Source organism: Castor canadensis, chromosome 11 (genome assembly GCF_047511655.1).
Source record: "Castor canadensis chromosome 11, mCasCan1.hap1v2, whole genome shotgun sequence".
Taxonomy (NCBI): Eukaryota; Metazoa; Chordata; class Mammalia; order Rodentia; family Castoridae; genus Castor; species Castor canadensis.
Window position 1 is genome coordinate 83,757,510 of NC_133396.1, and position 14,448 is coordinate 83,771,957.

Genomic DNA, 14,448 nt, shown 5'->3' on the forward strand with positions numbered 1-14,448 from the left:
TCTGATTTTACCGATTTGGGTTTTTTCCCCTCCTCATTTTAGTCAGGTCTGCCAGGGGTCTATCAATCTTTTTTATTTTTTTCAAAGAATCAGCTTTTTGTTTCGTTCTTTCTATGGTTCTTTTGGTCTCTATTTCATTAATTTTGGCCCTTATTTTTATTATTTCTCTCCTTCTGCTTGTTTTGGGTTTTACTTGTTCTTGTTTTTCTAGGAGTTTGAGATGTAGCATTAGGTCATTTGAGATCTTTCTGTCCTTTTAATATATGCACTCATGGCTATAAACTTTCCTCTTAGGACTGCCTTTGCTGTGCCCCATAAGTTCTGGTAGGTTGTGTTTTCATTTGCATTAACTTTCCCTTTTATTTTCTCTTTTAATTTCCTCTATTATTTTATTGATGACCCACTGATCATTGAGCAATGTGTTCTTCAGCTTCCAATGTTGTGTATTTTCTGCTGTTGATTTTGTTGTTGAGTTCTAGTTTTAATGCATTGTGATCAGATAGAATGCATGGAATTATTTCTATTTTCTTATATTTGCTGAGGCTTGCTTTGTACCTTAAGATATAATTAATTTTGGAGAAAGTTCCATGGGCTGCTGAGAAGAATGTATATTGTGTGAATGTTGGATGAAATATTCTGTAGACATCACAGGTCCATTTGATCTATGGTGTTATTTAGTTCTAGAATTTCTTTATTGATTTTTTGTTTGGATGACCTATCTATGCTTGATGGGGGTGGGGGTGGGTATTAAAGTCTCCAGCTACCACTGTATTGGAGTCTATATGTGCTTTTAAGTCCTTTCAAGTAAGTTCGATGAAATTGGGTGCACTGAGATTGGGTGCATACAGGTTGATAACTGTTATTTCCTTTTGGTGTATTTCCCCTTTTATTAGTATGAAGTGTCTTCTTAATCTTGTTTTATCAATGTAAATTTGAAGTCTACTTTGTTCAAGATAAGTATTGCTACTCCTACCTGTTTTCGGGGATCATTGACTTGGTAAATCTTCTTCCAGCCTTTCTCCCTAAGCCAATGCTTGTTTCTGTCAATGAGATGGGTCTCCTGTAAACAACAGATTGTTGGATATTCCCTTTTAATCCAGTTTGCCAAATGGTGCCTTTTATGGAGGAGTTGAGTACACTGACATTCAGTGTTAATATTGATAGGTATGTGGTGATTCCTTTCATTTACTTGTTTTTGTTGTTTAAGGGTTTGATTGGACACAGTTGAATCAATGCTACTCTCTGATTGTCTTTTCTTCTCCTGTGGTTTGATACTGCCTGTCCTCTCATGGTTTTGTTTTCATTTTCTATGTGCAGAATTCCTTAGAGAATCTTTTGTAGTGGTGGCTTGGTAGTCATATATTGTTTTAGTTTCTGCTTACTGTGGAAGATTTTTATTGCTCCATCTATTTTGAATGATAGTTTTGCTGGGTAGAGTATCCTAGGGTTGAAGTTATTTTCATTCAGTGACCTGAATACCTCATTCCATGTTCTTCTTGCTGTTAAGGTTTCTGTTGAGAAATCTGCTGTGATTTTGATGGGTTTACCTTTATGTGTTGTTTTTTCTCTCTTACAGCCTTCAATATTCTTTTTCTAGTGTCTGTGCTTGTTGTTTTAATGATAATATGTCATGGGGAAGCTCTATTTTGGCCAAATCTGTTAAGTGCCCTGGAGGCTTTCTGTACCTGAATGGGTATAACTTTCTCTAGATTTGGGAAATTTTCTGTTATTATTTTATTGAACATATTACGAATCCCTTTTGCTTGGACCTCTTCTTCTTCAATGCCTGCGATTCTCAGGTTTGGCCCTTTGATGTAGTGGGTGAGTTCTTGCATATTCCTTTTGCAGGTGTTGAGTTGTTTGACTAACAGTTCCTCAATGTTTCCTTTAATTTCCATTTTATCTTCAAGTTCTGAGATTCTGTCTTCTGTTTGTTCTAGTCAGCTGGAGTGGCCTTCCACTGTGTTTTGTGTTTCTGCTTTATTCTTTTTTCTGAGGTTTTCCATATCATGGGGCACTTCTTCTTTAATATTTTCTATTTTCATCTTTAATTCATTTATCTATTTATAGTATTCTCTGTTTCACTTTGGTGTTTATTTAGGGCTCCTATGAGTTCATTTATTTGTTTCTGTGTCTTCTCGTATTCTTTTTGGTGTCTTGAAATTTCCTGAGTGCAGCAGATGACAGACTTATAGTGCAAACACAGTTTTCTGAAAATAATCTGGCAGCAGAAAAACTCATGCTTCATTCCCTTGACAAGATAAGGACTGATACTGTGTGTTCTAAAAGAAGCACACAATGGCTGTCTCATTTTGGTGTTTTGTCAGCTACTGGTCAAGGCCTAGATCACTATTTTAGTGAGAGCTTAATAGAGTATTATCCTAACGGTTCTTTTTCTTCATGTAGTTGGAATACTTTTGTAGAGATATACTTCCCCTCATTTGTTCCTAGTTACCCAGTTGTACCTGTTCATTTAGGAAAACCAAGATAAGTGACTTCATTTACCATTTTTCAAGAAGATGATTGGTCTCCACCATCATCCATGATGACCAATTAGTTTTAAATTATACAAACTCATGAAATATATTTGGTGGCATTCAAGCCATTACAACTATTACCCTTATTAAAACTTAAAAAGACTCACATGGATTCCTAGCCCTTTTAATTGCAGTATTTGCTCCATTAATATTTATGAGATTAGCAGTATAACTGGATTTACATATGACATATCTCTTTTCTGATAGCGGTAACTTGGGTCTTCACTTTGTTTTCTGACTTTAACTTGTGATTTGTCTTATCTAAAGAATCAGCATTTGGGCCCTTAATTTTCTCTCGATTGCTACTTTATTGATTTCCATTTTTTTTATCTCTAGCATTTTCTTCTTCCTACTTAATTGGAGCTTACTTTGCCCTTTTTCTAGCCTTTAAGTAGATCCACAGGTCAATGATAACTGTACACTCTACTTTTCTAGCAGAAACATAGTAGAGCTATAAATTCTCCTTGGAGCACTGCTTTAGCTGCATCTAACAAATTTATGATATGTTGTATTTTCATTATCTTTTAATTGGAGATACTTTATTATTTTCCTTGTAATTTCTTCTCAGATTATCTAGAAGACTGTTAATTTCAAAATATCTGTAGGGTTCATGGGTAGCTTATCATATTGATTTGTAAGAATTCCATTTAAATCACAGCACAGAATTCTAAAATTTCAATAATTTAAATTTTATTCAGATTTATATTATAGTCAAATATATGGCCTATCTTGGCAAATGTTCCATGTGTAGCTGAACAAAATGTATGTTCTTCAGTTGTTGGGTATAGTGTGTATAAGTTACAAAGATCAAGATGGCAGAAAGCATTGTTAAATTGTCCGTTTTTATTCATTTTTTTAAAACCATTCTATGAATTGCTGGGGAATGAGCATTAAGATCTCCAAATATCTTTATGGAATTAATTCTTAATTCTGTGAAAGTTTAGAGCACTTTATTTTAAAGCATTGTTATTAGATGAACACACATCATGACCATTTGTCTTTCTGAAGAATCAACACTCAATCCTTATGAAAATCCCTTTTCCAGTAACACACTTTGTCTTGAAGTCTTCTCTACCTTTGGTCATTTTTCTCACTTCAGTTCTTCCATGCTTATTGCTGATATAGGGTATCTTTTTCATCTTTTACTTTGTACCAATTTGTCTTCAAATCTATGATATGTTCTTTGTGAACAGCAAGTCGTTATATCTGTTTTTCATCCAGAATCAGTTTGTCTTTTAATTGCAGTATCTGCTCCATTAATGAGATTAGCAGTATAACTGGATTTACCTTACCACTATTATTTAATTTCAGTTGATCCCATCTGTATTTTGTTTTTCTGTTTTTTCCTGCCTTCCTTTGAGTTCAGTGCATGTTCATATATAATTCCATTTTAATTCATTAACTTTAAAGCTATATTTTTGCATTTTAATGGTTTTTCTAGGTATTAGAATATGCATCCATAACTTTTCAGTCATACTGTACCAAACATAAAACCTTTGCTATCCTATAGTTTCACATACTGTCATGCTATAGTTTTCATGTGTATTATCTCATCTTCATGTTGTAAACCAAATTACATGTTATTTTTGCTTTAAATGGTCACATTTTTAACTGCTAAAAAGAAGCAGTCTTTTAGATATACTTCCATGTTTACCACATCCTGTGATCTTCAAACCACCCCCCACCGAAGATCCAAGTTCCAATCTAGCATAATTTGTTTCAAACTAAAGTATGTTCTTTACCATTTCTTATAGTGCAGGTCTGTTTCCAATTGTCTATTTTTTATAATCTAAAAAGGTCTTTATCTTCATTCTTGATGTTATCACTGGATATAAAATCAATAATATGGATGAGATATTCTGATTTTTCACATCCCCTCTGACACTTGGTATTGTCAGACATTAAAAATAAATTCATCTTAGGGCCAAGCATGGTGTCACATGCCTGTAATTCCAGCTACATGGGAGACAGAGATCAGAATGATCATAGTTTGAGGCAAGCCTGGGCATAAAGTTCATGAGACCTCCCTCTACACAAGCCAGATTTGGTGGTTCATGTCTACACTCCCAGCAACACAGGAAGCATAGGCAAAAGAGGATCATAGTCCAGGCCAACTCAGGCAAAAATGCAAGACCCTATCTGAAAAGTAAAGCAAAAAGAGGTGGAGGCATAGTTCAAATGCTAGCAAGTTCAAACCCCAGTACAGCCAAAAAAATTTAATTATTCTTTATTCCAATGATATTATAACAACAGTGGTATAAATATCCTTCTTAGACAAATTAAATATTTGTTATTCTTACCTCCTGTAATAATGAAAAAGACACTAAAATGCAAAACAAGATGTTTACAGTGTTAAGAGTACAGACTTGGAAGAACCAAGGAGTAGCAGCAAAATTTCTATCACAAGAAAAATAAGTCATAAAAATACCAGGGCTGTTACAAAGAAAACACTTACCTCATACTCTCCAAGCAGCTTAGAAATAAACAAGCCCTCTGGATACTTAGCTACAACCTAATAAACAAAGAGTGAAATATAATATAGATACAATTGGAATGTTAGGGGAAAATATTAAAAGACAGTGTAAACTTAAATAGTAATAGTAAAAATGTTATTGAATAAATGAATTATAGCCATGTTAGTCACATTCTGTATTTTTAAAACAAACATAACAAGAAGGTAGTGACTTCTATCTTTTCCAGAGTTGAGAGATTACTAAACAATACTCAAATGCTGCAAATTTCCAGAAAGTCCTAAGCTTCCTTAGTTGAGATGAAAGATTTAGCTTCAGCTCATGTAAAATTAATATTCTATAGCACAATTTTAAGCATTCTTGATGTCAGAAGAGAAATGCAATGGACTCTTTAGGGCCAGGTTCCCCAGACTATGATAAAATTTTAGAAAGTACATAAAATTTCAGAAAGTACAGTTAAGCAAGGAGAGAATATTTATAAATAACCACTATTGTCCATATGCATATAAAATACTTATATCTAACATAAAAATAAGGTTGATACAAGTCAGTAAATACAAAGCAACACTTTAAAGGGTTTATATAGTCTTCAAAATTTTCAATGCAGAAGATTCCAAGATGGCGGCTAGAGGTAGGAAGCAGAAAGCGACCCTCTTATAGTGAAATCTTGGAGAGACGCTGGAGACACACTTTGCAGGCATAATCACCGAGAAAAGGCATAACTTTGACTCCTCCACATCTCCAGCCGGCGCAGAGAATCTCCACTTCACGTTAAACGGAGAACCGAGGAGGCCCCCGGGCCGCCAGTGGCCGGCGCCCATACGGCTTGGGAAGACGCGGACCAGGTGAGCTTGGCGGTACCGCGGTTCCCCCACAGACAAGCCTGGCCAGAGCAGCATAGCCCCCTGGACAGACTGACCTCCACCCGGGAAAAAAAGAGAAACTGAGTACTAAGCAATAAGAACAGTTAAGACACGCTGGAAAGAGGGTGGGGCGCCCTGAGCACTGAAGACTGGGGGAAGGGAATCCTTCCTGGGACTGTAAATAAACGAGCCAGGTGGGCCGGAGAGCCTCTGGCGGGAGCGGGGCACGCGCCCAGCAACCAGGAACGGGGAAGCTTGTGAGAGGAGGGAAGACCCACTTCCCACGTGAACTGTAAACAAACACGCAGGCCTGACAACGCCGGGCAGTGTCACCTTTCCCAGTGCTTGGAAAGGGGAAAGCCTGTAGCAGAGGCCCCCCTCCCCCGCACAGGAGAAATCTGAGCAAACAAGCCTGCGGGGCCAGGTGAGTGCTAAGCTCACCCCAGAGATCTGCATAAATAACGCCACCAGCTACAGGCTGAGAGCAGCAGGCAGGCAAGCCACAGTTGCAGATACCACTCTCAGAACTGTCTCCAGATGCTTTTTTTTCTTTTTCTCCCTACCTTTGATGAGAGAACAACCAAATTACACCTGCATGCTGAAAAACTTACTGAAACTGCATTGCATTTGAACTTGGGACACTTGGTGGGGCTGTGTGTGTGTGTGTGTGTGTGTGTGTGTGTGTGAGTGTGTGGTGTTGTTCTACTTTATGCATCCCCTTTGATGAGACAACTACAGAACAACATCTGAGGCACCAACTCCAGGACTGGAGATTGAGACGGACACCCAAATTATTAAGACTGAAACTGCATTGCATATAAACTTGGAAGTTTTTTGGTTTTTTTTTTTTAATTTTCTATTTTCCATTTTATTTTAATTCATTTTTATATATAGATATTACTTTCATTTACTTATTATTTTTTTATCTTTGATTTTCAATCCTCTGTCTCTCTAATGTCTGTTCAGCTTACTGTTGATTAGTACACTAACACTCCCTGTTTATACCTTTGAAACTCTCTTGTCTGATACCTTGTTCTGCTTTCTCCCTCTTGTCTGTATATTTGTTTTCCCCTTTTCTTTAACTTCTTGCTTTCCATCTCAGCTCACCCTTCCATTCTAAATATTACCATTGTTATTATTACAAGCTAGAAAATACTTAATTACACACAGTACAGGGACAGTAACAACACCAAGGACAATGATGGGAAGACAGAAAAAACAGGGAAACCAGTTTCCCCACAGCAAAAAATTAGTACAGGAACCAGAGGGGAATGAAGAGAACAGAAACTCAGATCCAGACTCCAACAAAATGAAGATAAACTATGCCAAAGGACCCAATGAAGCCCACAAAAATAATTTAAAAGAAGACATACTACAAGTACTCAATGAGAATTTTATAGAGATGATACTGGATAGGGTCAACCAAAATGTACAGGAGACACTCAAGAAATTCCAAGACAATAAAAATAGAGAATTTGAAAAAGCAAAAGAAGAAATAAAGGGAACCATAGAAGCACTGTATAAACACCAAAGTGAAAGAGAGAACACAATGAATAAATGGATAAATGAACTCAGGACAAAAATAGACAACATTAAAGAAGAAAACTGCCAGGATATGGAAAACCTCAGAAAAAAGAATGAAACAGAACTGCAAAACAAAACGGAAGGCCAATCCAGAATAGAACAAACAGAAGACAGAATCTCAGAACTTGAAGATGAAATGGTAATTAAAGGAAAAACCGAAGAACTATTAATTAAACAACTCAAGACCTGTGAAAAGAAAATGCAAGAACTCACTGACTCCATCAAAAGACCAAACTTGAGAATCATGGGCATCGAAGAAGGAGAAGAGGTGCAAGTGAAGGGAATGCGTAATATATTCAACAAAATAATAACGGAAAATTTCCCAAATCTAGAGAAAGATATTCCCATACAAATGCAAGAGGCCTCCAGGACACCAAACAGACCAGATCAAAATAGAACTACTCCACAACATATCATCATTAAAACAACAAGTTCAGAAACTAAGGAAAGAATATTGAAGGCTGTAAGAGAGAAAAAACAAGTAACATACAAAGGTAAACCCATCAAAATCACAGCAGACGTCTCAACAGAAATATTAAAAGCAAGAAGAGCGTGGGGTGAGATCTTCTGGGCACTGAATGAAAATAACTTCAACCCTAGGATACTCTACCCAGCAAAGCTGTCATTCAAAATAAATGGAGCAATAAAAGTCTTCCATGATAAGCAGAAACTAAAACAAGATGTGACCACAAAGCCACCATTACAAAAGATACTGCAAGGGATCCTGCACACAGAAAGTGACACCCAACTTAACCATGAAAAGGCAGACAGCACCAAACCACAGGATAAGAAAAAGCAAGACAGTAGAGAGTAACATCAAGTTAGGTATACACAATCAAACCTTCAAACAACTAAGACAACTAAATGGCAGGAATCACCACATACCTATCAGTACTAACGCTTAATGTTAATGGACTTAATTCACCCATCAAAAGACACCGTTTGACAAAATGGATTAAAAAAGAAGATCCAACAATTTGTTGCTTACAGGAGACTCATCTCACCGACAGAAATAAGCATATGCTTAGGATGAAAGGCTGGAAGAAGATTTACCAAGCCAATGGCCCCCGAAAACAGGCAGGAGTAGCAATACTTATCTCTGACAAAGTAGACTTCAAACCTACATTGATCAAGCGAGATAAAGAAGGACATTCCATACTAATAAAAGGGGAAATGGACCAAAAGGAAATAGTAATCAATCTGTACGCACCCAATGTCAACGCACCCAATTTCATCAAACATACCCTGAAAGACCTAAAAGCATATATAAACACCAACACAGTGGTTGTGGGAGACTTTAACACCCCATTATCATCAATAGATAGGTCATCCAAACAAAAACTCAATAAAGAAATCCAAGATCTAAAATATGCAATAGATCAAATGGACCTAGTAGATTTCTACAGAACATTTCATCCAACCTCTACACAATATACATTCTTCTCAGCAGCCCATGGAACCTTCTCCAAAATAGATCATATCCTAGGGCACAAAGCAAGCCTCAGCAAATATAAGAAAATAGAAATAATACCATGCATACTATCTGACCACAATGCAGTAAAAGTAGAACTCAACAACAAAAGTAAAGACAAAAAACATGCAAATAGCTGGAAACTAAATAACTCATTACTTAATGAAGAATGGATCATCGATGCAATAAAAGAGGAAATTAAAAAGTTCCTGGAAGTCAATGAAAATGAAAACACAACCTACCGGAACCTATGGGACACAGCTAAGGCAGTCTTGAGAGGAAAGTTTATAGCCATGAGTGCATATATTAAAAAGATTGAAAGATCCCAAATCAATGATCTAATGATACATCTCAAACTCCTAGAAAAACAAGAACAAGCAAATCCCAAAACAAATAGGAGAGAAATAATAAAAATAAGAGCTGAAATCAACGAAATAGAAACCAAAAAAACCATACAAAGAATTAATGAAACAAAAAGTTGGTTCTTTGAAAAAATAAACAAGATCGATAGAACCCTGGCAAACCTGACTAAAATGAGGAGAGAAAAAACCCAAATTAGTAGAATTAGGAATGCAAAAGGGGAGATAACAACAAACACCATGGAAGTCCAGGAAATCATCAGAGACTACTTTGAGAACCTATATTCAAATAAATTTGAAAATCTAAAAGAAATGGACAGATTTCTAGATACATATGATCACCCAAAACTGAACCAAGAGGAAATTAATCACCTGAATAGACCTATAACACAAAATGAAATTGAAGCAGCAATCAAGAGTCTCCCCAAAAAGAAAAGTCCAGGACCTGATGGATTCTCTGCTGAATTCTATCAGACCTTTAAAGAAGAACTGATACCAACCCTCCTTAAACTGTTCCACGAAATAGAAAGGGAAGGAAAACTGCCAAACACATTTTATGAAGCCAGTATTACACTTATCCCAAAACCAGGCAAAGACACCTCCAAAAAGGAGAACTATAGGCCAATCTCCTTAATGAACATGGATGCAAAAATCCTCAACAAAATAATGGCAAACCAAATTCAGCAACACATCAAAAAGATTATTCACCACGACCAAGTAGGCTTCATCCCAGGGATGCAGGGGTGGTTCAACATACGAAAATCAATAAACGTAATAAACCACATTAACAGAAGCAAAGACAAAAACCACTTGATCATCTCAATAGATGCAGAAAAAGCCTTTGATAAGATCCAACATCATTTCATGATAAAAGCTCTAAGAAAACTAGGAATAGAAGGAAAGTTCCTCAACATTATAAAAGCTATATATGACAAACCTACAGCCAGCATTATACTTAACGGAGAAAAACTGAAACCATTCCCTCTAAAATCAGGAACCAGATAAGGATGCCCACTATCTCCACTCCTATTCAACATAGTACTGGAATTCCTAGCCAGAGCAATTAGGCAAGAAGAAGGAATAAAAGGAATACAAATAGGTAAAGAAACTGTCAAAATATCCCTATTTGCAGACGACATGATCCTATACCTTAAAGACCCAAAAAACTCTACTCAGAAGCTTCTAGACATCATCAATAGCTATAGCAAGGTAGCAGGATATAAAATCAACATAGAAAAATCATTAGCATTTCTATACACTAACAATGAGCAAACGGAAAAAGAATGTATGAAAACAATTCCATTTACAATAGCCTCAAAAAAAATCAAATACCTGGGTGTAAACCTAACAAAAGATGTGAAAGACCTCTACAAGGAAAACTATACACTTCTGAAGAAAGAGATTGAGGAAGACTATAGAAAGTGGAGAGATCTCCCATGCTCATGGATTGGTAGAATCAACATAGTAAAAATGTCGATATTCCCCAAAGTAATCTACATGTTTAATGCAATTCCCATCAAAATTCCAATGACATTCATTAAAGAGATTGAAAAATCTACTGTTAAATTTATATGGAAACACAAGAGGCCACGAATAGCCAAGGCAATACTCAGTCAAAAGAACAATGCAGGAGGTATCACAATACCTGACTTCAAACTATATTACAAAGCAATAACAATAAAAACAGCATGGTACTGGCACAAAAACAGACATGAAGACCAGTGGAACAGAATAGAGGACCCAGATATGAAGCCACACAACTATAAGCAACTTATCTTTGACAAAGGAGCTAAAAATAAACGATGGAGAAATAGCAGCTTCTTCAACAAAAACTGCTGGGAAAACTGGTTAGCAGTCTGCAAAAAACTGAAACTAGATCCATGTATATCACCCTATACCAAGATTAACTCAAAATGGATCAAGGATCTAAATATCAGACCCCAAACTCTAAAGTTGATACAGGAAAGAGTAGGAAATACTCTGGAGTTAGTAGGTATAGGCAAGAACTTTCTCAATGAAACCCCAGCAGCACAGCAACTAAGAGATAGCATAGATAAATGGGACCTCATAAAACTAAAAAGCTTCTGTTCATCAAAAGAAATGGTCTCTAAACTGAAGAGAACACTGCCAACTATACATCAGACAAAGGACTGATAACCAGAATATACAGGGAACTTAAAAAACTAAATTCTCCCAAAACTAATGAACCAATAAAGAAATGGGCACGTGAACTAAACAGAACTTTCTCAAAAGAAGAAATTCAAATGGCCAGAAAACACATGAAAAAATGCTCACCATCTCTAGCAATAAAGGAAATGCAAATTAAAACCATGCTAAGATTCCACCTCACCCCTGTTAGAATAGCCATCATCAGCAACACCAACAACAACAGGTGTTGGCGAGGATGCGGGGAAAAAGGAACCCTCTTACACTGTTGGTGGGAATGTAGACTAGTACAACCACTCTGGAAAAAAATTTGGAGGCTACTTAAAAAGCTGGACATTGATCTACCATTTGATCCAGCAATACCACTCTTGGGGATATACCCAAAAGACTGTTACTCCAGAGGCACCTGCACATCCATGTTTATTGCGGCACTATTCACAATAGCCAAGTTATGGAAACAGCCAAGATGCCCCAGCACTGACGAATGGATTAAGAAAATGTGGTATCTATACACAATGGAATTTTATGCAGCCATGAAGAAGAACGAAATGTTATCATTTGCTGGTAAACGGATGGAATTGGAGAACATCATTCTGAGTGAGGTTAGCCTGGCCCAAAAGACCAAAAATCGTATGTTCTCCCTCATATGTGGACATTAGATCAAGGGCAAACACAACAAGGGGATTGGACTATGAGCACATGATAAAAGCGAGAGCACACAAGGGAGGGGTGAGGATAGGTAAGACACCCAAAAAACTAGCTAGCATTTGTTGCCCTTAACGCAGAGAAACTAAAGCAGATACCTTAAAGCAACTGAGGCCAATAGGAAAAGGGGAGCAGGTACTAGAGAAAAGGTTAGATCAAAAAGAATTAACCTAGAAGGTAACACCCACGCACAGGAAATCAATGTGAGTCAATACCCTGTATAGCTATCCTTATCTCAACCAGCAAAAACCGTTGTTCCTTCCTATTATTGCTTATACTCTCTCTACAACAAAATTAGAAATAAGGGCAAAATAGTTTCTGCTGGGTATTGAGGGGGGGGAGAGGGAAGAGGGGAGTGGGTGGTAAGGCGGGGGCAGGGGGGAGAAATGAACCAAGCCTTGTATGCACATATGAATAATAAAAGAAAAATTTAAAAAAATTTTTCAATGCATATAAATTTATCTGATTTTCTGTGGCTGTTTCTTATTTTTCATCATCACAGCTATTACAATTACTATCTTCATATTTGCATTCTGCAAATCTGACCAGTGATTTTTTTATAGAAGTGGACTTGTTCTATCCCAATATAGTATGAAAAGCTGTGTATTTTCCTAGTTATGTTTTATACAAAATTTTAATTGAATCCTCTGGAAAAAATATACAGTAAAAATCTTTTCAAAATCCTGTGGCCAAGTGACAACCAGTGTGGCATTTCAGAAAACATTCATTTAGAATCCTCTTAATGCATGTACATACTCACCTGACCTATGATTTTACATGAAAGGACAACGCTGAACATGGTAATCTAGAAAACCCGTTTTCAAAGTTCAACAATACTTTACAATGAGAATATACTCGCCAGCTTTCTTATGGGCCACATGATATCCCCCAGTCTAACCAAATCTTTCCTGATGAACACTTCATTTTTCTCTAAAGTTTTTGGTATAATAAAAATCATATTAACTGGTGGAGTGGCTCAAGTGATAGAAGACCTATCTAGAAAGTGTGAGGCTGAGTTCAAGCCCCAGCACCACCAAAAAGAAGTCATATTAAACATCCTTAAACAAATACTTGCTAGACATTTGCTCAAGTTTCCAAACAAACAACAGAAACAGTATACCAGAGCTTTTACATTTCTCCCAGCAAAGTTATGATAGCCAAAGTGGAACAATAAAGGCAGAAAGAGTTGTAATGGTGCCCTCGTCACTTTAATCAGGATTGCCAGTCTCCAACAAAATTCTAAATGCATGTGCTCTTGGACCCAATATATAGCAGTCAAAGAACTTTCACATTTAATAAGCTGGAACAACAAATTAGGCCAAAGACGTGAATAAGCAAATCACATAAAAATATAAATGAATACTAAGCATATAAGATGCTAATGCACAAATCAAGAGTTATAAATTGAAACAACATGACTGGATGGTTAACAATTCACTGTCAGTGGAAGCATATATTTGGTCCCATCTTTTAGAGGACAATACAGTAGTATTTGTCATTAAGACATAAAATATTCAATTACTTTGACGGGCAACCAGTACAAGATAAATGTTCAAGGACATGAACTGCAGCACTTTTTAAACAGCCAAGGGCAAAAACAATCGAAACGTCAGCAATCGCAGATCTCATAAATGAAACGTCGTATGGAAGCATAGTAGGATACCATAGTGCTTGGAGTAATATTGATGTACACATACGGAAAACTGGAATTGGAAAGGTCCTGAACTCTGTCAACAAAGACTCACTGGGGTAAAGGGAGAAAGGGAGGGAAGAGAGCATTTACAGAATAACATATTTTCTAAGTACTTAGACATTAAAAGGGCTGGAGGTGTGTCTCAAAGTGGTAAAGTATCTGCCTAGTAAGTGTGAGGCCCTGAGTTCAAACCCTAGTACCAAAAAAAAAAAATTTAAGAGTATTTATTGTTTTCTGATTTAAAAAACAGCCACTCTATTTGCAAAATATTAAAAAGACCAGGTATATTTCTTCCTATTATTGCTTATACTCTCTCTTCAACAAAATTAGAGATAAGGGCAAAATAGTTTCTGCTGGGTATCGAGGGGGTGGGGGGGACAGGGAGGGGGCGGGGTAGGTGGTAAGGGAGGGGATGGGGGCAGGGGGGAGAAATGACCCAAGTATTGTATGCACACATGAATAATAAAAAAATTAATTAATTAATAAAAAAAAAGACCAGGTATAAATGTATTAGTAAATACATTCAGGCAAATGAAACTCAACCACAAATGATATCTAAATTCATAACCAATTTTTCTTACTTTCCAGAAACAAAAAAT

At 36.6% G+C, this 14,448-nt stretch overlaps 1 protein-coding gene across 3 annotated transcripts in view; it reads right to left on the minus strand.

The window, feature by feature from the left end:
* The window catches only part of Tdrd5 (tudor domain containing 5), a 73,171-nt gene that overhangs the window by 41,645 nt on the left and 17,078 nt on the right, over window positions 1-14,448 (minus strand). For 2 of the 3 annotated variants that reach the window (XM_074047342.1, XM_074047341.1), the window contains exon 6: window positions 4,993-5,049. The exons of the other annotated variant lie outside the window; for it this stretch is intronic. In XM_074047342.1, the coding sequence (XP_073903443.1) occupies window positions 4,993-5,049 (57 nt within the window). The remainder of the gene's footprint in view (window positions 1-4,992; window positions 5,050-14,448) is intronic. 3 annotated transcript variants of the gene reach the window in all.